This window comes from Mauremys reevesii, linkage group 1 (assembly GCF_016161935.1).
Source record: "Mauremys reevesii isolate NIE-2019 linkage group 1, ASM1616193v1, whole genome shotgun sequence".
Taxonomy (NCBI): domain Eukaryota; kingdom Metazoa; phylum Chordata; order Testudines; family Geoemydidae; genus Mauremys; species Mauremys reevesii.
This window is the reverse complement of record NC_052623.1, coordinates 288,477,227-288,497,228: the sequence shown is the minus strand read 5'-3', so window position 1 is coordinate 288,497,228 and position 20,002 is coordinate 288,477,227. Positions and strand designations below refer to the sequence as shown.

Below are 20,002 nucleotides of genomic sequence, written 5' to 3'. Positions count from 1 at the left end.
CGTTTCCTGCTACTTCAGCACTTCCCAATACTTTGTTACTATGCCATCTTATCTGTCTTCTTCTCAACTCTGTTATAACACTCATTATAAGTGCTGGATATTATATTATTATTTATTATTTTTATTATTATTATTTTATTTATTTGTGCCTCTTGGAATCTGTCTCTTCCTCCTTCAAAAAAGACTATTGTCATTTTAAATCCCAGTTTAAAACTTTTTTTCACTCTCTTCTTCTGAGCACTTCTTTTTCTAAAGATTTGTCATAGCTTCCTTTTGTAAACCCTACATACTGTCTTTATTTGGGATTGCCACATGTTGATTTGTTTATTTTGATTGTTGATTACAGTTATGTATTGTATTTATGCTGTGCCCTTCTATTGCCATTACCCAATGCATAAGGGCAAGTAGCTACAGAAATGCAAACCATGCAATGTAAATTATGTATGCAAAATGGTGTTGTGTTACAGCTGAGGAGTTCTTATAGATATATTACTACTAAATATGTACTCCTTATTTTTAAAAGTGACCTAAAAGTTTCTCCTGGCGGTATCTAATTTTTATCTTTTTTCTTAGTTATAAACTTCTGCTTTAAAATAGCAGTAAGGTGAACACAAGTATTCCCACTCTCCAGAAGAGTATAAATTGGCTTTCCACTGCTCCTTCCACTGTACTGGCAAGAACTAATGTCATCTGCATCTGTGGAGAACTTTGAACTGTGGATGAACTTGGAGCACAAACAGATCTCCCTCATGTGAAGGAATATGGTTTTGGTGCATACTGTGTTTAAAGCCCTAAGGATATTAAAGATAAAAGAACTTCCTCTTTGTTAAAATCCTTCCTTAAGACTTATTATATCTGTGATTACTACAGAATGTATCATTATTAATCATTTTCAATAACTTGTTAACTGAACCATCTAGATCTGCAGATGCCTAAATTAAGTAACCACAGAACTTCACTGATATAACCCTTGTCCTTACCTTCTCCATCTACTCCCTTCTGTGTCTTATCCCCACATACCCTCTCACATCTAAAATTAGATTGCCATTAGCTCTTTGAGGTAAGGACCTTGGGTGAAAACTCCCACTGACTTCAGTGGAGCCAGGATTTCATCCCTTGTCTTTTAAATTATTTAGAACATTTTTAGGTGCTATAAAATCGTCATAATTAATTACTAGGGCTGACATGACAAACAAGCTCCTGAACCACAACTTTTCTTAGTGGCAACATTTTCCAGTGGATATAACTAATGCAAGAGCTTCCTAATACCATGTAAAGAGGCAAAGATAGTGAATGTGGGCCATTTGAAAGTGTAGAAGAAAACTTATCTAAATATTCTAACTATATCACATTAGCTGTAGAAAATTTAGCAACTTTTCTCACAAAATGAAGCCAGGAATCCACAATGAAGAACTCAAATGTGATCTAATAGTAAAAAAAAATCATCACTTTTTAATGGTTTTCTTGCAAGAAATACAATATTTATAAGTTATAGGAATTTAAGAAAATGTTGGTCTCAGTTGTGTTAGCTATCTAGCTCTAATTAATTTCTGTAGTTTTCGCTAATGCTTGTTTCTTGTTTGATTTGTGAGAAGTCCCTTTTTAAACTCAACATCTTTGATAATTTTTTGAATAATATAATGGATTTACAGTAGCTGAAACTTCTATTTCTATTTTATGAGTTTCTGTATACGATAATATTGTTTTCTGTGGTATTTTTAGTAAAATGTATTATACTATGCTGCAGTTTTGTCATGAAAATGTATATATGTAATGATTTTCTTCTTTAGGAATACAATGTCAAAAAGAAGTGTTAATGTAACAGAAACATCACTGATGTTCACAGACCTAGAAAATAACAGTGAATACAAAGTTTATATAACAACAAGTACCAGATTTGGGGATGGAAACATAAAAAGTAGCATTATAAGCTTCAGAACGTCTGAAGGAGGTAAGTGTATGTATAGTAATAAATTCTACAAATAATCTATAGTTGCATCCATAAGTTTGTGTCAACCTTATTTAAATGTATAAAATAATTTAGGCAAAAGCTGATATTCCAGTGGGGGTCTAATTTCTCTTCATCAAACAGAGCACTACATTTTCCTGCCAGACATTTAAATTTAAAAGTCTTTTTATATTGCTCTTTGAAATGAAGTAAAAAGAGGAGAGTTTGGTTTTATTGCCTTTTGTTCTATCAAGCTGTGAAATAAGGTCCTAAGAAGGAAAGCCCTGACCGTTTTAGTGTGTCTCTCTCACAAACACAGTGTAAAGTGGTTGTAGTCTGAAAGCAGTTTTATAAACATGGCATTGTGGGATTCCAAGTTGATTTGATCCCAATGAATTTCATATATGTCAGAGTGAAAGGTCTTTTTTCTAGGAAGCAACACTGTACACTTAGCTTTTAAATTCAAGTTAGTTCCTTTCTGGCTCTGATGTCACCAACAATAACAATTCTGCCACTGAAACTTAGGTCCCTATCCTTCAATTAAGTGTGTGCATGTTTCTCTGCACCTTTGTGGAGCCTCAATGGCCAAAGTGTGGTTCTGAATAAGCACATGGGTTTTTCTGCACATAGTCATTTGTAGGATCAGTATCTTAGTCAATAATTCTGTGAATGATGGTGTGAGCTAGAATAGAATCTGACTCGCAGTTCCCTAGCTGTTTGGCTCTGCAATGCTAATGGTAGTAAAAAGTGTGAAAACCTTATTTTAGTTAATGAAACACGTATAAAGAACTCTGTATACACATGAAACACATTTGTTAAGAAGATTGCATGCATGCATAACGCTTTGTGCACATGCAAGAATTGGGATTTCTATTTGCATAAAACAGTAAGTACACGCACTTACACATCTCAAGTTGCATAGGTTCACTGAGTGCATAAATTTGGATTTGTGCATGTAAATGTATGCATGTCTTTGACTCTCTGGAAAATGAATGTCTTTGAAAATCAGGTCTTTCAAAGTGTATTGGTAGCCATTAGTTCAATTGTACCTTTCCCACCTCCTCCAGAAACAGGATCTATGCTTTAATATAGCATTTTTCAAGTCAATAAAGTCTAAATCTTGGGTAATGAAAAGCACAAAAACTTATGTTACATAAACTAAATTTTAATCTTATTCCAGCACCAAGTGATCCACCAAAAGATGTCATGTACAGAAACCTCACTGCATCATCAATAATGGTTATCTGGTCCCCTCCTCAAAGGCCTAATGGGATTATACAATATTATTCAGTTTATTACAAAAATAATTCAGGAATTTTTATGAAGGTAGGTTTCTTTTTATATCATTTTTTGTAGATTTTAGTACAGAAAAATTCATTTACTTTTCTTTGAATCTTTAATGTATCATAAAAGATTAAACCAACTGTACAGTAAATGTCATATTCTTTTTTCACTCCCACCTCATCACCAGATAATTTTGATTTTTAGCATACTATTAAAGGGATAAGTGCATTAGCCTAACCCTCACCTTGAAATTATTTTTGTGGTATCCTGCAATCTCAAAATTCCTGTGCATCGCAAGGAGCATTTATGCTATTAAACATGAGAGGACTAATGCATACCAGAAAAAAAGAGTAAATTTCATGCAGAATAAATGATCTAGTGTTCTAGGCTGCAAAGTGAAATGATATGTGCCTAGTGAAATGACATTCTTATATGTTTTTAATGTATTTTTGTGCAATAGTGAAAATCAGAAGATAGTGTTGCCATAGGGAAGGATAGAATACTGCCTCATAGTCTGTTACTCCTTAGTAAATGTCTCTGCAGAAAACATGTTTTCTTTCTAACATAATTATAACATATTATTTTAAAACATAGAAGACAGATGAGGTTAGTACTGTATTAAAGCATGGAAGAAATGCATTTGTTTATCTGTTATGAATCTGGGCATTAGGATGTGGTTTATTGTGTAGGTACTTCTCATACTCATCTTAACTTTATGCATGATATATATTAACTAGGGCTGTCTATTAATCGCAGTTAAAAATTAATCATGATTAATCGCACTGTTAAACAATAGAATACAAATTGAAATTTATTAAATATTTTTGATGCTTTTCTACATTTTCAAATATATCTATTTCAATTACAACACAGAATACAAAGTATACAGTGCTTACTTTATATTATTTTTTATTATAAATATTTGCACTGTAAAAATGATAAACAAAAGAAATAGTATTCACCTCATACAAGTACTGTAGTGCAATCTCTTTATCATGAAAGTTAAACTTACAAATTTTTTTTTGTTACATAACTGCACCCAAAAACAAAACCGCGTAAAACTTTAGAGCCTGGAATGGTGGTTGAAGCATGAAGGGACATATGAATCTTTAGCACATCTGGCATATAAATATCTTGCAACGCCAGCTACAACCATGCCATGTGAATGCCTGTTCTCACTTTAAGGTGATATTGTAAACAAGAAGCAGGCAGCATTATCTTCTGCAAATGTAAACAAATTTGTTTGTCAGTGATTGGCTGAACAAGAAGTAGGACTGAGTGGACTTGTAGGATCTAAAGTTTTACATTGTTTTGTTTTTAATGCATTTTTTTGTACATAATTCTACATTTGTAAGTTTAACTTTCATGATAAAGAGATTGCACTACAGTACTTGTATGAGGTGAATTAAAAAAATACTATTTCTTTTGTTTTTTACAGTGCAAATATATGTAATAAAAATAAATATAAAGTGAGCACTGTACACTTTGTATTCTGTGTTGTAATTGAAATCAATATATTTGAAAATGTAAAAAACATCCAAAATATTTAAATAAATACTATTCTATTGTTTAATAGCGCGATTAATCAGGATTAATTTTTTAATCGCACACTTGATCGCTATTAATTTTTAATCACTTGACAATCCTAATATTAACTATATTACATATTTATTTATTTATGTTATTTGTATAATCATAGTGCTGAGTAGCTCTATTCATGAACCAGGATATGAATTTTTAATTGCTTATATCCATATCATTCAAGAGTGTCTAGAATTTATTTATCGGGGGTAGGCGTTAGCCTGTATCCACAAAAACAACAAGGAGTCTGGTGGTACCTTAAAGACTAACAGATATATTTGGGCATAAGCTTTTGTGGGTAAAAAACCTCACTTCTTCAAATGCATCTGAAGAAGTGAGGTTTCTTACCCACGAAAGCTTATACCCAAATAAATCTGTTAGTCTTTAAGGTGCCACCGGACTCCTTGTTGTTTTTTATAATTGATTTGTTATTTATTTATTTTATTATATATTACTATATGCAAATATAATAAAAGAAAATATAATTTTCCTTAACAAATTTTCAGTTAAAAGCTTTGTGTTTGTGGAAGAAAAAGAAGAAATGTAAGGTTGTGAAGTCAGCAAAGTACAAAACAAGAAATCTGATGTATGTGGCATAATTTTACAGTTAGCGCTTACTGGATTTAGGTATTTATTTTCCTGAAGATATATGTTTACATGTCACTCTGCAAATATAGGCCCTGCTCCTGCAATCTGCTCTGTGCTGGCCAATCTTTGCACTCATGTGTAGCCCCATTGAAATTGGTGGGGTTCTGCATGAGTGTAAGATTCTGCCCACGTAGATCTGATTGCAGAATGGGAGCCATAGAGAAGACTCATTTCATGCCCCAAGGAACTCACAATGTAATAATTAGCATGTGAGTTAGCTGGAAATACCTTGGTCGCACAGTCTGTTAGGAGTAAAATTAGACCTATTAGTTGGGTTTGAGTTTATGGTTGCATGCCTATCTGAAATATGACTGTAAGCATACACATCAAATCATCCCCTCTGCTCCTGTTATCTGCTAGTCCTGCTAGCAGGCCAGGATATGCATAAGTATCTTATTCTCTTTGAGAATAGGGTGAATGGGGCGATGGCACAATGTGAAGCTATGACCTCAGAGAAACCCAGACTTCAAATTGGCATTTAATGTCAGTTACAGTCTTCATTTTGAAGGACTGTTTAACCTTTTCATCTTGAAAAAATTTGGTTCTAAATATTTTTAATCTAAGTTACATTTTTCCTTGGCACATTTTGCATGTCCACGTTTCATTTTTCATAGTGGTGCTTACTGCATGCCCAGTGTATTCTTCTAACTGATCATAACTTCTAACGTGGTTTGCTAAAAGCGCATACCTTGATGCAGCCATTTTTCTGAATTCATTTTATTCTATGATGATCAGTACCAGTCCAGATTCTGTACATCTCTTTTTATTTCTGTTTAAACAGCTTTCATGAATTTTTACATAATAAAAATTCAGAAGTAAAACATAAACACACAATGAGAGATGTCATTCCACCATATAATTTCTATATCTTACAATTTTAGGAACTTTGTTGGTTGCTTCATATATTCTTTACATGGCACCTTGTGTAGAAAAAGAAATCTATCCATATACTTTATTCTACAAACCATCTCTTCTGTGGTTGAAAACAAGTACACATAGCTGTTTATTGATTCTCCTCTACAAAAAGTGGGCAATGTTCTGTCACTAGCTCTAGCTTTTTAGTTCTACTTTGGTTAACGGTAATTGCTAAAAGTTTGTAATGCCCTTATCTCCATATTTGATCATTGATTTAGAAGCAAGCCACAATGAAGATAAAGATGGTGTATTCATTTTTCTTTTGCTAAAGATACTTTTTGTTTAAGTGATTCAAAAACTATGCCAGAGAGTTTAGAAGCCCAGCTAACTTGGGCTTTTCACCTAGGGAGAGCCTTTCTTTACCTTGAAAATTGATCCTATGCCTTCACAATTACCTGCCTTTACCAGTTAGGGAACACTTCATGTGTGTTCTTTTCTATGTTCTTAGAAATGAACTGAATGCTTGTCCTGTTTTACTAAATTCTGTATTTCTTTAATCAGAGCTGGCAATAGCTTTCTTAGGGCAGACCTGCAAAACAGTTTTTTTTACTTCCAAAATATTACCTATTCCTGAACACCAGTGTCACATATGCACAGAGCTGACCTGAGGTTTGCAGGGAGGATTAGAGAGATGATTATTTGGAATATACCTCAAATTTAACTGGTTAGTTTTACATAAGTATGTGCTGGGATAGGGAAATCTTTGGTCTCAGTTTCCTACCGCAGAAATGGTGCTCAGCTGCTTGTTCCTTTCAATCCTAGTGATCAGTTTATACTTACAAGGAAAAGTACTAGAAACCCAGAGCCAGATTGTCAGATGGCATAAATGTACAGAGCTACATTGATGGAAGTGAAGCTATGCCAGTATACACCAGCAGAGGATCTGACCCATGCTTGTCTTAATGAAAGTTGAGATTCTCCTTTACATGTGTAGCTCCTCTGAAAGCTAGGAGTCCTTTGGCTGTTGGCTTCATCAGGTCCAAAGTTCAGCTCTGCCTTAATGTATTTGTTATTTACAGATAAACTTGATGTTCTAGCTGAGTTTAATTTTTTTTCTCTTAAGGTGAATGACCTAACCAAACCTCTTTTTCCATATTTATATTAGTAATTTAAAGGTTTTTTTGAGTAACTTAAATGCATTTGAACTGAAGTTTTAAAGGGCATACTATTCCCTTGATTTTGTTTAAACTAAATTATTTTAAAAAACAATTGTTAGAGCCTCCTTTAAATAGTATATCATGCATTTTTTAAATTCCTTAATAAAAAAATTATGACGATATTTCTGCTCCTCGCTGATGTTTTAAAGGATCTTGTGGGTGGGCCTGACAGCAACAACAACAAACATGCTGAGGCCCACTCCTCTGCCCTGCCCCTCTTTTCTGTTTCTCCAGGAACTCTCCTGCCTCCTCTCTCTCCGTATCCCTTCCAGCTTGGCTGCTGCTGTTACTAGTAAACACTCTTTTTGCAAGCCCTGGGGAAAGAGTATCCACAGAACAGTGAAGCTAATTATACCCACAGGCCCCCACATCCAGTAAAGTACTTAAGCATGTGCTTAACTAAAGCATTTGAATGGCTCCATTGAAATAGTGAACTACTGTTAAATACGGAAAGTAAACACATTTTAAAAATAGAGGAAAATAAAAGAATGTTTTTCACTATCATAATTAGTGAGGGTCACTAGTATCAAGAGTAGGCACAAAACTTTCAAGTGAATATGTAATTTTAACTAATTCATCCAGACATTTCTATCCACATAATTGAAGCCTCTGTACCACTGGGCAAAGGACCAGAACTCCAAGTCAGGGGAGACCTCAACAAGCTCACTGCACTACAAGCAGTTCAACTGGGTGTTCTCCAGTGCCCCAAGTACGGAACCACTTACACCCTCGACAGATCAAAGCCCCTGGGGAAGTTGACTGAGAATGGAGGACCTTTAGGATGACCCAGAGCCAGGACTGTCGCCTGCCACAGTGAAATTAGGTGAGGTGGAGGCTGATGGTCACCAGTGGATGCCACAGCCACTCCAACTCACCCAGGACTCCAGAGAGGAAACAGAGAAACAGATCAGAGAGAAATGGGACAGGGAGGAAACAGCAGATGAGCCAGTGTTGTCTCAGCCAGGTGAGGACTCAATTCACCATTGTTGTTATGGTTGGGGAGAAAAGGCGTTAAGGGGCCTGTCATTGCCTGTGTAGGACCAGTCTCTACTGGGGGATGTTGTGTGGTAGAGGGCAGGCAAATGCCAATTATAGCTTCCCTTCTAGACATGGAAACCACCATTTCTACTTCCCCCTCTCAGCCTCCATCCTTCCCCCACAGGCATTCAGAGGGTGCGCTTCAGCTACTGGTGCGTCTGCGTTCCTTGATGGGCATGGGAAACCACCATTACTCCCACTACACCCCTGGGCACCCATTAATGGTGCCTCTACCATCCCTGCTGGGTGTGACAACTATCATTATGCCTCACCCCTACCCCAGTCTCCAATTCCTCCTCCCCCTTGCATCTACATAGGATCCAAGCTGGATTCCAAGCAGGGAAATTAGCAGACATTTATTGTAAAACACACTGCTGTATGTGCACAAACCAAGCATTATTAATACAAGCATACAAATGCCCATGAAGGCAGGACTGGCACTGAGTGCAAGCAATTGCTGGGTTCATATATAGTAGTGTGCACTCTCTCAAGCTGGAACTAGAGGCAGTCCATACCACTGTTCCCAGGATATGTAAAGCACTTATATTGTTGGTAGGGTCAGAAAACTTGGAAGTTAGCAAAGGAGAGGGTATTGGTTATGGAGTGGAGTGGAGGCTTTGAGATAAAGGTTTCAGCTTATACCTTGCTGCGATGCACAAAATTAAAGGGAAGATATTTTCCTTTTTTTTTTTTTTTTACCATGGACAGAAGGTTTACATACTGTTTCTCTGCTTTACAGGCCCATCTGCACAAGTACATATCACCCACCCTTGCAGAAGGTTATTGACCGTCAGTGCCAGGCTACTGAATCAGAAAGCAGAAGGAGGAAGACAAGGGACAGACTGCTGATGGAGATGCATAAGGACTTTAGTGGAAGGAGTCACTGCCTTTTCTTGCTTCAGAGGGGGAAATGCTGGAGCAGGAGTGCAGCTGAGAGGATGCTGAAGAAAAGAGCACATGATGACCTAGTACATCACCCATGACCATGCCATGTAAGAGCAAGACACCCAGCAGCAGCGTGAGGAGAGTCAGAAGCAAATGATCATGTTTCTGAGCATTATGGCCAGCAGGTGCCAGAACAACCTGGCCCCTGTACCAGCCCAGGTTCAGCACCAGCCTCATCCTACAACCACACACTCTCCTCCATGATCCCACAAGCTGCAGCTAGTGACCCCAGGATGGGGGGTTCGCCAGTTCCATGGTCAGGTTTACCTTCATCACCCCACCCCCATGTAACAATGGTGGAGTGATGACCTTATGCACCCTCCATATATGTGACATGGCACAGTGCCACTTGGGTGCATGACACTTGGCTTAAAGCAGCAGGACTGCTAGTGTGATTTATTTTCAATAAAATCTTTCTTTGTTGAATCCTTGGTTTCTGTGAGTGCTTTGGCCGCACTAGAGAGGTAGGGGAACTTAACAACACAGTTTTATTCCAGCATCACCATCGCAATTAATGCACTTTAAGAGAAATCTTTCCAATGTGGGAACACTGATACAGACCAGCTCCCTCTGCTGCTCCTACCTAGCCAGGGGAACTAGGAGCTGGACAGGGGGGAAGGATTGGGCCCCTGGAGCTGCCATCTCTGGCCTCACACCAGCTGCCTCTGCCACTGTAAACCCAGCATGGGGACTAGGAGAGCTGGTTGAGAAAAAGCCATGGATCCCACCCATTGTTCAAGATTTGGATTTCCAACAGAATTCAGACAATCAACACGTGCGGAAGTGAGGTGCTGCAGTAAGCTGCCAGGTGAACACCACTTCAACTCATATGACTAGGAGGGACAAAAAATGGTTTCCTGAAATACATCATGGAAGTTTGGAAGGAATGGCTTGGAATAGTGCAGTGCTAAGAGCTAAAGGATATGCCCCCAGAAGGCAAACTCCTTTACTTGACTCAGTACTGCAACCATGTGCACACAGTAACTTGAGGATGGCTGAGTTAGCCTTTGCCGTGTGGCCTCAACCTATCATAGAATCATAGAATCTCAGGGTTGGAAGGGACCTCAAGAGGTCATCTAGTCCAACCCCCTGCTCAAAGCAGGACCAAACCCAACTAAATCATCCCAGCCAGGGCTTTGTCAAGCCTGACCTTAAAAACCTCTAAGGAAGGAGATTCCACCACCTCCCTAGGTAACCCATTCCATTTCTTCACCACCCTACTAGTGAAAACGTTTTTCCTAATGTCCAACCTAAACCTCCCCCTCTTCAACTTGAGACCATTACTCCTTGTTCTGTCATCTTCTACCACTGAGAACAGTCTAGATCCATCCTCTTTGGAACCCCCTTTCAGGTAGTTGAAAGCAGCTATCAAATCCCCCCTCATTCTTCTCTTCTGCAGGCTAAACAATCCCAGTTCCCTCAGCCTCTCCTCATAAGTCATGTGCTCCAGCCCCCTAATCATTTTTGTTGCCCTCTGCTGGACTCTCTCCAATTTATCCACATCCTTCTTGTAGTGTGGGGCCCAAAACTGGACACAGTACTCCAGATGAGGCCTCACCAGTGCTGAATAGAGGGGAATGATCACATCCCTCGATCTGCTGGAAATGCCCCTACTTATACAACCCAAAATGCCATTAGCCTTCTTGGCAACAAGGGCACACTGTTGATTCATATTCAGCTTTTCGTCCACCGTAAACCCTTAGGTCCTTTTCTGCAGAACTGCTGCCCAGCCATTCGGTCCCTAGTCTGTAGCAGTGCATGGGATTCTTCTGTCCCAAGTGCAGGACTCTGCACTTGTCCTTGTTGAACCTCATCATATTTCTTTTGGCCCAATCCTCTAATTTGTCTAGGTCCCTCTGTATCCTATCCCTACCCTCTAGCGTATCAACCACTCCTCCCAGTTTAGTGTCATCTGCAAATTTGCTAAGGGTGCAGTCCACACCATCCTCCAGATCGTTAATGAAGATATTGAACAAAACCGGCCCCAGCACCAACCCTTGGGGCCACTCCACTTGATACCGGCTGCCAACTAGACGTGGAACCATTGATCACTACCCATTGAGCCCGACCATCTAGCCAGTTTTCTATCCACCTTACCGTCCATTCATCCGGCCCATACTTCTTTAACTTGCTGGCAAGAATACTGTGGGAGACTGTATCAAAAGCTTTGCTAAAGTCCAGAAATAGCACATCCACTGCTTTCCCCTCATCCACAGAGCCGGTTATCTCATCATAGAAGGCAATTAGGTTAGTCAGGCATGACTTGCCCTTGGTGAATCCATGCTGACTGTTCATCGAATCATAGAATTCAAAATCAGAAGGGACCATTATGATCATCTAGTCTGACCTCCTGCAAGATGCAGGCCACATAAGCCGCTCCACCCACTCCTTTAGCAAGCGACCCCTGCCCCATGCTTCGGAGGAAGGCGAAAAACCTCCAGGGCCACTGCCAATCTTCCCTGGAGGAAAATTCCTTCCCGACCCCAAATATGGCGGTCAGCTGAACCCCGAGCATGCGGGCAAGACTCTCCAGCCAGACCCTCTTGAAAAAGGTTATATCATATCATTGACCCATTGTACTATTTACCAGTGTGGCACTTAATTGACCTATTGACTAAGCCCGTTATCCTATCATACCATCTCCTCCATAAACTTATCTAGCTTAATCTTAAAGTCATGGAGGTCCTTCGCCCCCACTGTTTCCCTCGGTAGGCTGTTCCAGTATTGCACTCCCCTGATGGTTAGAAACCTTCGTCTAATTTCAAGCCTGAATTTCCTGACTGACAATTTATATCCGTTTGTCCTTGTGTCCACATTAGCACTGAGCTGAAATAATTCCTCTCCTTCCCTGGTATTTATCCCTCTGATATATTTAAAGAGTGCAATCATATCTCCTCTTATCCTTCTTTTGGTTAAGGAAAACAAACCGAGCTCCTCAAGTCTCCTTTCATACGACAGGCCTTCCATTCCTCGGATCATTCTAGTGGCCCTTCTTTGTACCCGTTCCAGTTTGATTTCATCCTTCTTAAACATGGGAGACCAAAACTGCACACAATACTCCAAATGAGGTCTCACCAACGCCTTATATAACGGGACTAGCACCTCCTTATCCCTACTAGAAATACCTCGCCTAATGCATCCCAAGACCGCATTAGCTTTTTAACGCCACATCACATTGCCTACTCATAGTCATCCTACGATCAACCAGGACTCCTAGGTCCTTCTCCTCCTCCGTTACTTCCAACTGGTGCGTCCCCAGCTTATAACTAAAATTCTTGTTAGTCATCCCTAAATGCATAACCTTACACTTCTCACTATTGAATTTCATCCTGTTTCTAATACTCCAGTTTACAAGGTCATCCAAATCTCCCTGGAGGATATCCTGATCCTTTTCCGAATTGGCAATACCTCCCAACTTGGTGTCATCCGCAAACTTTATCAGCCCACTCCTACTCTTGGTTCCCAGGTCAGCAATAAATAGATTGAATAAAATTGGACCCAAAACCGAACCTTGAGGAACTCCACTGGTAACCCCCCTCCAACCTGACAGTTCCCCCTTCAATACGACCCTGTGCAGTCTCTCCTTTAACCAGCTCCTTATCCACCTCTGGATTTTCATTTTGATCCCCATCTTTTCCAATTTAACCAGTAATTCTTCATGCGGTACCGTATCAAACGCCTTACTGAAATCCAGATATATTAGATCCACCGCATTTCCCTTGTCTAAAAAATCTGTTACTTTCTCAACGAAGGTGATCAGGTTGGTTTGGCACGATCTACCTTTCGTAAATCCATGCTGTAATCTATCCCAGTTGCCATCGGCCTCATGCTCCGGAACCACTCTCTCTTTTAAGATTTTTTCCATGACTTTGCATACTACAGATGTTAAACTAACAGGCCTGTAGTTACCCGGGTCACTTTTTTTCCCCTTCTTGAATATAGGAACTACATTCGCTAATCTCCAGTCAAACGGTACAATCCCCGAATTTAGAGATTTATTAAAAATTATCGCTAACGGGCTAGCAATATCACTCGCCAATTCCCTTAATATTCTAGGATGAAGATTATCCGGGCCCCCCAATTTACTTCCGTTAAGCTGTTCAAGTTTGGCTTCTACCTCAGATACCGTAATGTCTACCCCCATATCTTCATTCCCATCGGTCCCTCTATCACTATTCCTTAGCCCTTCATTAGCCTCATTAAAGACCGAGGCAAAATATTCGTTCAGATATTGTGCCATTCCAAGATTATCCCTAATCTCCACTCTGTTTAAAGTTTTAAGCAGTCCCACTTCTTCTTTCTTGGTTTTCTTCCTATTTATATGGCTAAAAAACCGTTTGCTATTGGTTTTAATCCCCTTCGCTAGGTCCATCTCCACCCGTCGCTTTGCCTTTCTCACTGCTTCCCTACACCCTCTGACCTCAATAAGGTAGGTTTCTTTGCTGATCCCCCCCATTTTCCACTCCTGGTACGCTTTCTGTTTTTTCTTAATGACCCCTCTAAGACGCTTGCTCATCCAGCTCGGTCTAAAATTAGTTCCTGATCACTTTCCCCTCCTTTAAGTGGTTCAGAATTGATTCCTTGAGGACCTGTTCCATGATTTTTCCAGGGACTGAGGTGAGACTGACTGGCCTGTAGTTCCCTGGATCTTCCTTCTTCCCTTTTTTAAAGATGGGCACTACATTAGCTTTTTTCCAGTCATCCGGGACCTCCCCCGATCGCCATGATTTTTCAAAGATAATGGCCAATGGCTCTGCAATCTCATCGGCCAACTCCTTTAGCACCCTCAGATGCAGCGCATCCGGCCCCATGGACTTGTGCTCGTCCAGCTTTCCTAAATAGCCCCGAACCACTTCTTTCTCCACAGAGAGCTGGTCACCTCCTCCCCATACCGTGCTGCAGAGTGCAGCTGTCTGGGAGCTGACCTTGTCTGTGAAGACAGAGGCAAAAAAAGCATTGAGTACACTAGCTTTCTCCACATCCTCTGTCACTAGGTTCCCTCCCTCATTCAGCAAGGGGCCCACACTTTCCTTGACTTTCTTCTTGTTGCTAACATACCTGAAGAAACCCTTCTTGTTACTCCTAGGCTAATGCAAGTGTAGTACTTCAAGTATTCTAACTGGAACTAACAGTGCAGTGAAGACAAGCCCAGAGCAAGGGAGAATGGAAAGAAATGATACTAGCAAAGCAGTGATGCAACCTTTCTCTTAAGATTAGAAGCTCTGAGATGTCTGTATATCACTGGCTATGACATTATGTAGCTGGAAATGCTTCCTGGGCCAAGAAGACTATTGTTTTCTGCAAATGCTTTCATTGGCTGTGTGTATTGCTTACACTTATCTGTTCTTAATAATCTGATACTTTGCTATTCCAAAACTTCTTTGTGTTTTGATTAAGGAAGGAAGCAGAAGAAGAATTTTTTTTCAGCTGTAGCTTCAGTTTGCCAAGAAGTCCTAAGCAGTTTGCTCTTATCTGCAGCCAGAATTAATCGTAAAATGTCCTATAGTGATGAATCCCCAGAATACAATTAGTGCAAGTTTCATTATTTTGCAAATTGCATCCCAGTAGCTCTTTGTGTCACCCTCACGCTCATTATCTGTGCATGCTTTTCTAATATTTTGTTATATCATGAGTTAGAGTTATCTGCCCCTTGGCTGCCAGACTAAATGATCTCTTTTGTAAATAGATAGACAAGGTGGGTGAGGTGATCTCTTTTATTGGACTACTAAGTTCTGCTGGTGAGAGAGACAAGCTTTCGATCCACATTGAGCTCTCTACTGCTTGAAAGCTTGTCTCTCTCACCAAGAGAAGGTCTAATAAAAGAGATCACCTCACCACCTTGTGTCTCTAATATCCTGGGACGAACATGGCTACAATTACACTCCCTTCAAATTAGGGTTTCAATGAACCACCAAAGTGTTATAGTTTTCAGGTAAGTTAACGATAGCATTCTATGCCCAAATGGAAGACTGTTGAGAAAATATAAAGGTAAATTTTTAAAGCTTTGCATGAGATTTATAGCTGGTGAACTATTAAATCCAGAAGTTAAAACTCTGTTCAGAACTTGGAAATTTTATCTTTAAAAGTCAGGGAATTAATTCCTGCCCTTTGTCTGATTCCCTGCATCAGAAACAAAGGGAATGATGCTCTCATTCATAGTCACTATCTTCCTATAGTTGGACATCAGAAAATTTAATTTAAGTACGTTGGGCCTGATTCTCCATTGCCCTGAATCTTGTATAGTCATTTACATAAGTTCAAAGTGAGATTCCCACCAGCTTCAGAGTAGCAGCCATGTTAGTCTGTATCCACAAAAAGAACAGGAGAACTCCCACCTTTTCATGTTCTCTGTATGTGTATATATATCTTCTCACTATATGTTCCATTCTATGGATCCAATGAAGTGGGCTGTAGCCCATGAAAGCTTATGCTCAAATAAATTTGTTAGTCTCTAAGGTGCCACAAGTACTCCTGTTCTTATTCCCACTAGCATTAACTTTAATCAGCTACATCAGGGGTTCTCAAACTGGGGGTCATGACCCCTCAGCGGGTTGGGAGGTTATTATATGGGGGTCGTGAACTGTCAGCCTCCACCCCCAAACCCTGTATCACCTGCAACATTTATTACAGAGTTAAATATTAAAAATGTGTTTTTAATATATAAGGGCGGGGGTCACACTCAAAGGCTTGCTGTGTGAAAAGTTTGAGAACTACTGAGCTACATTGAGGCAAAAGGCATTAACTTGCATCTACACTTGGGAAAAGGTTTTGGTTAGGTCTGGATTAGCTAACTTGTTGGGTAACTTTGACCTATCTTCGTCCTTTTTTCCTAATATAGACAAATTGCAAGTCAGGGTTCAGTTGTTTTAGTGGGCTGGCATAGAGACACTTTTATTGTTCCATTTGTGCTGCACCTGTTCAATGTACCAGAAGAGGACTTTGGTTTCCAGTGCTGTCAATGTAGGATGTTTCATGTTTCACTGTAATAACTTTGGGCTAAATTCAGCCTTCAGATATTCACAGGCAAATCCTATTGAAGTCAATGGGAGTTTGGCCCTTTGTTGTTCACAGAAATAAAATAGTTTCACTAGCATGAAAGTAAAGAAATTAGTCAAATGTTAAATTAAACATATGTGTATTATGACATAGGGGTAATAGACATTAAGATTATTTGTTGAAAAACTAAAAGCCTTCACAGGAGAGGTCGCACCCAAGTTGGTAAAGAATGACAGTGCCTCTTTTAGAAATGTATGGTACTGCCATTTTTTGCAATTTCATAATGTTTCATCCTCAAATGTGTGCGCACACACACAAAAATCTCATTTTAGTAGGTCAGCTAGTTCTGTAAATATATATTGTTAAAAACAAAGAAACAACTTCTTTCCTCTCTCCCCCCCCCCCGACTTTTTTAACAAGGCATAAACCACAGTGAGTTAACTCTGATTTTAAGGAACTGTTAGTGCTTGTGGGGCCAAATACTGGAACTAAGAAGCAGCCCAAATGGCTGGACTGTGCACTTTACAGGAGCTTGGGAAGAATCCTTTCCCCCTGAGGACACGTCACAGCTGCCTCTAAAATATAAGGGCAGTGTTAGTCCTGGCCACTGGTGCACATGCTCACTGTTCTGTAGGGAAGAGTGGCTGGTGGATATGCTTAGTCACAGGCCCACTAGAATGGGATCTGTCTCTGAACCCTGAATACTAGGCAGAGTCACAGGAAATCCTGGCAAAGCAGAGTCTGACTGTCCACATGGCTGCATGTCTCCTAAATAGGGTCCCTGATTCCTGGGCCACTGCAGAATTGCACTGGTTCTTCTGGGTCATCTTCCTTTACAGTCACTGAGGATTTCACCCATTGAGATTATTTGAATTTAATAGCTCTTACATAAAAATGAATTAATTTTTCTCTTCTGTTTCCAAATTGGTAGTGCTATAAGCAAAGGAATGTATGGGTTCCCTCTGGTGGGTGATGTAAAATTCAGTTATTGTAACAGTCTCTATCAGTTTGAGTAAAGTGTTGGACATTAATACCGAAGAAAGTTGGGTACTCTAGTCCTGGTGGGGTATCTTTTTGTCAATAATTTATAGCTGGTACAGTTTCTGTTTCCCCCCCACCCCTTGATATGCATAAATACATTCACTCTACAGAATATTTTTTTCTAAAAAAGAAATAGTGCGTAAACAAAGCCAAGTTAGAAAGAGAGAAAGCCATATAAATGTGTAATGTCTACATAGGAAACTAGATAGAAAAGATATAATTATTTATTTGACTGCATTAAACAGGAATCAGTATGGCTGACTTGAGCATTAGAGAATTGAAGTGTCTGTTTATGATTAGTAAATGGTCTAATATGAGTTGTATGGGTAGGTGGCTAGATAGATAGATAGATAGAGAAAATGAAAGTAACAAAGAAATACCAATTTGTTTGTAAATTATTAAAGATTATATCCTTCTCCTTTCTTTTCCTTAGAATTTCACCAGCCAAGACATTGACAGTGGTGTTGACAATAAATCTCTGTCTGCAGTATTAGACAATTTGGCAAAATGCAGCTACTATACTGTGTGGTTAACTGCAGACACTGCCTTTGGAAATGGAAACAAGACCAGTGAGATAATACACGTATATACAGATCAAGATAGTATGTAAACATCTCTATTTTAAATTTTCAAATGTACGTCCAAGCTTTTCATTATGAAATAGTTCTAGAACTTTTAAAAATTATTGCATTCTTTGGGATGAAACGGTTAAAAAGAAGTACTACAGTGAATGCTATTTTAAAAAACTGTTTACCATACTGTAGCATTTATCTTTGCACGGGTTTGATGGTATTCCCTATGCCTAGAATGGGGATAGATCATTCTCAGGAACCTTAGCATTAGTATCTGAAGGAGACTTCTTTGTGTCAATAGATTGAGCAGATTCTTAACTCCACGTTACATTTTGAACCTGTCACCATTATTTTCTCCACCTTAACTATCAGGATAACCATTATCAATACAAAACTCTACAGGTTAGCCTCTCTTTGGCCCATCTAGTTTTCATGACAGTTTGAGAGTAAGCTTAATTATCAAGCAACTAATCTTTAACCCTTCCTAAAGGGCATTTTGATCTGCTGAGTCTCTTCTCTTTGTAGTGTAGCATCAAAAGCAGTTTTTCCTTTCTGGGCACAAAGAGTGAGCAAATCTGTCTTAAACTATCACAAAGATTTTCTCCCCTTAATAATTAACATTAAATACAAATAATTATGTACATATACATTCAAGATGCGTTATTTTTTATATCAAAACATAGATGATCAAAGAAAAGATTGTTTTATTTATAGTCACGAAAATAATGTAATAAAATATTGATTGCATAATGTTAGAGATTAAGTTGGTCTAAAAGCAACACTTTGAGTGTTTATTTTTGTTATTTATATGAAACTAACAGATATATTTATTTTTTGCTTATTAATCCATAGTTCCAGATGGCCCTGTTGAAAGTCTGACATATCAAAATGTTTCTTCAACTGCTATAAATGTAAGCTGGCTTCCACCATCCCAGCCAAATGGTATAGTCTTCTTCCTTGTTTCACTAAATTTATGGGATACACAAACAGACAGTGAGATATTGTCTCTCATTACTTACAATACAAGCGTGTTTTTGGATAAGCTGGAGAAGTACACTGATTATATTCTGAAAATCATTCCGGCAACAGTGAAGGGGTCTTCTAAAATGCACACTGTGAAACTACACATCAAAACTGAAGAAGATGGTAGGTTTAGGATTTTTTTTAATTCCTAAAGAATTTTATTAAAAACAAATAGCCTTCTAAAAATTCTTGATCATTAGGTTGTTTTCTCATGAAATAATGTTACTGATACGCCTGTTAATTCTTTTTTGTCAAATTAACTAATAAAGCAACCCACAATTACTGCCATAATGCAGATTTATTGTAGTGCTTCACTGAGACCATGAAGTATAAGTTAGCATTGATAAGAGAACAAAGTTAATTGATATTTAAAGATATTTTCCACCATAATTCACCTTTTTGTGGGATAACTTAGGTTTTTTGGTCTGTATGTTTTTTTTTCCCCGTTTGTTTTCTCATTTCTTATTATAGTCCCTGAATCTTCACCTGTAATCAGAACGTATAAGAATCTTTCATCTACCTCAGTTATGTTGTCCTGGGAGCCTCCTCTCCAACCAAATGGTATCATAATAAGTTATGATTTAAAGTTATTTGGACCAGAAAGGAATGATTCTTGGTCTACCTCCAATGATTCTATAATTCTAGAAGATCTTTTACCATTTACACTGTATAGTATTTTTGCTGCTGCAAGAACTATCAGAGGACTTGGTCCCTATGCCACGCTTAACTTTTACACAGATGAGTCAGGTGAGTGATAAATAAAATCATATCATGCTTGTTTGGAAATAAATGTATGAAATAGAGGACCCCAGAGCTGGTGCAGAGATGTAGGGCTTCCACATGGCTGATCCTAT

General features: G+C 38.8%; 1 protein-coding gene across 8 annotated transcripts in view; it reads left to right on the top strand.

Annotated features, from left to right (window-relative positions):
• The window catches only part of PTPRQ (protein tyrosine phosphatase receptor type Q), a 203,947-nt gene that overhangs the window by 96,473 nt on the left and 87,472 nt on the right, over positions 1–20,002 (top strand). For all 8 annotated transcript variants that reach the window (XM_039521013.1, XM_039521014.1, XM_039521015.1 and 5 more), the window contains 5 exons: positions 1,791–1,951; positions 3,129–3,274; positions 17,987–18,155; positions 18,978–19,271; positions 19,620–19,895. In XM_039521013.1, coding sequence (XP_039376947.1) covers positions 1,791–1,951; positions 3,129–3,274; positions 17,987–18,155; positions 18,978–19,271; positions 19,620–19,895 — 1,046 coding nt within the window. The remainder of the gene's footprint in view (positions 1–1,790; positions 1,952–3,128; positions 3,275–17,986; positions 18,156–18,977; positions 19,272–19,619; positions 19,896–20,002) is intronic.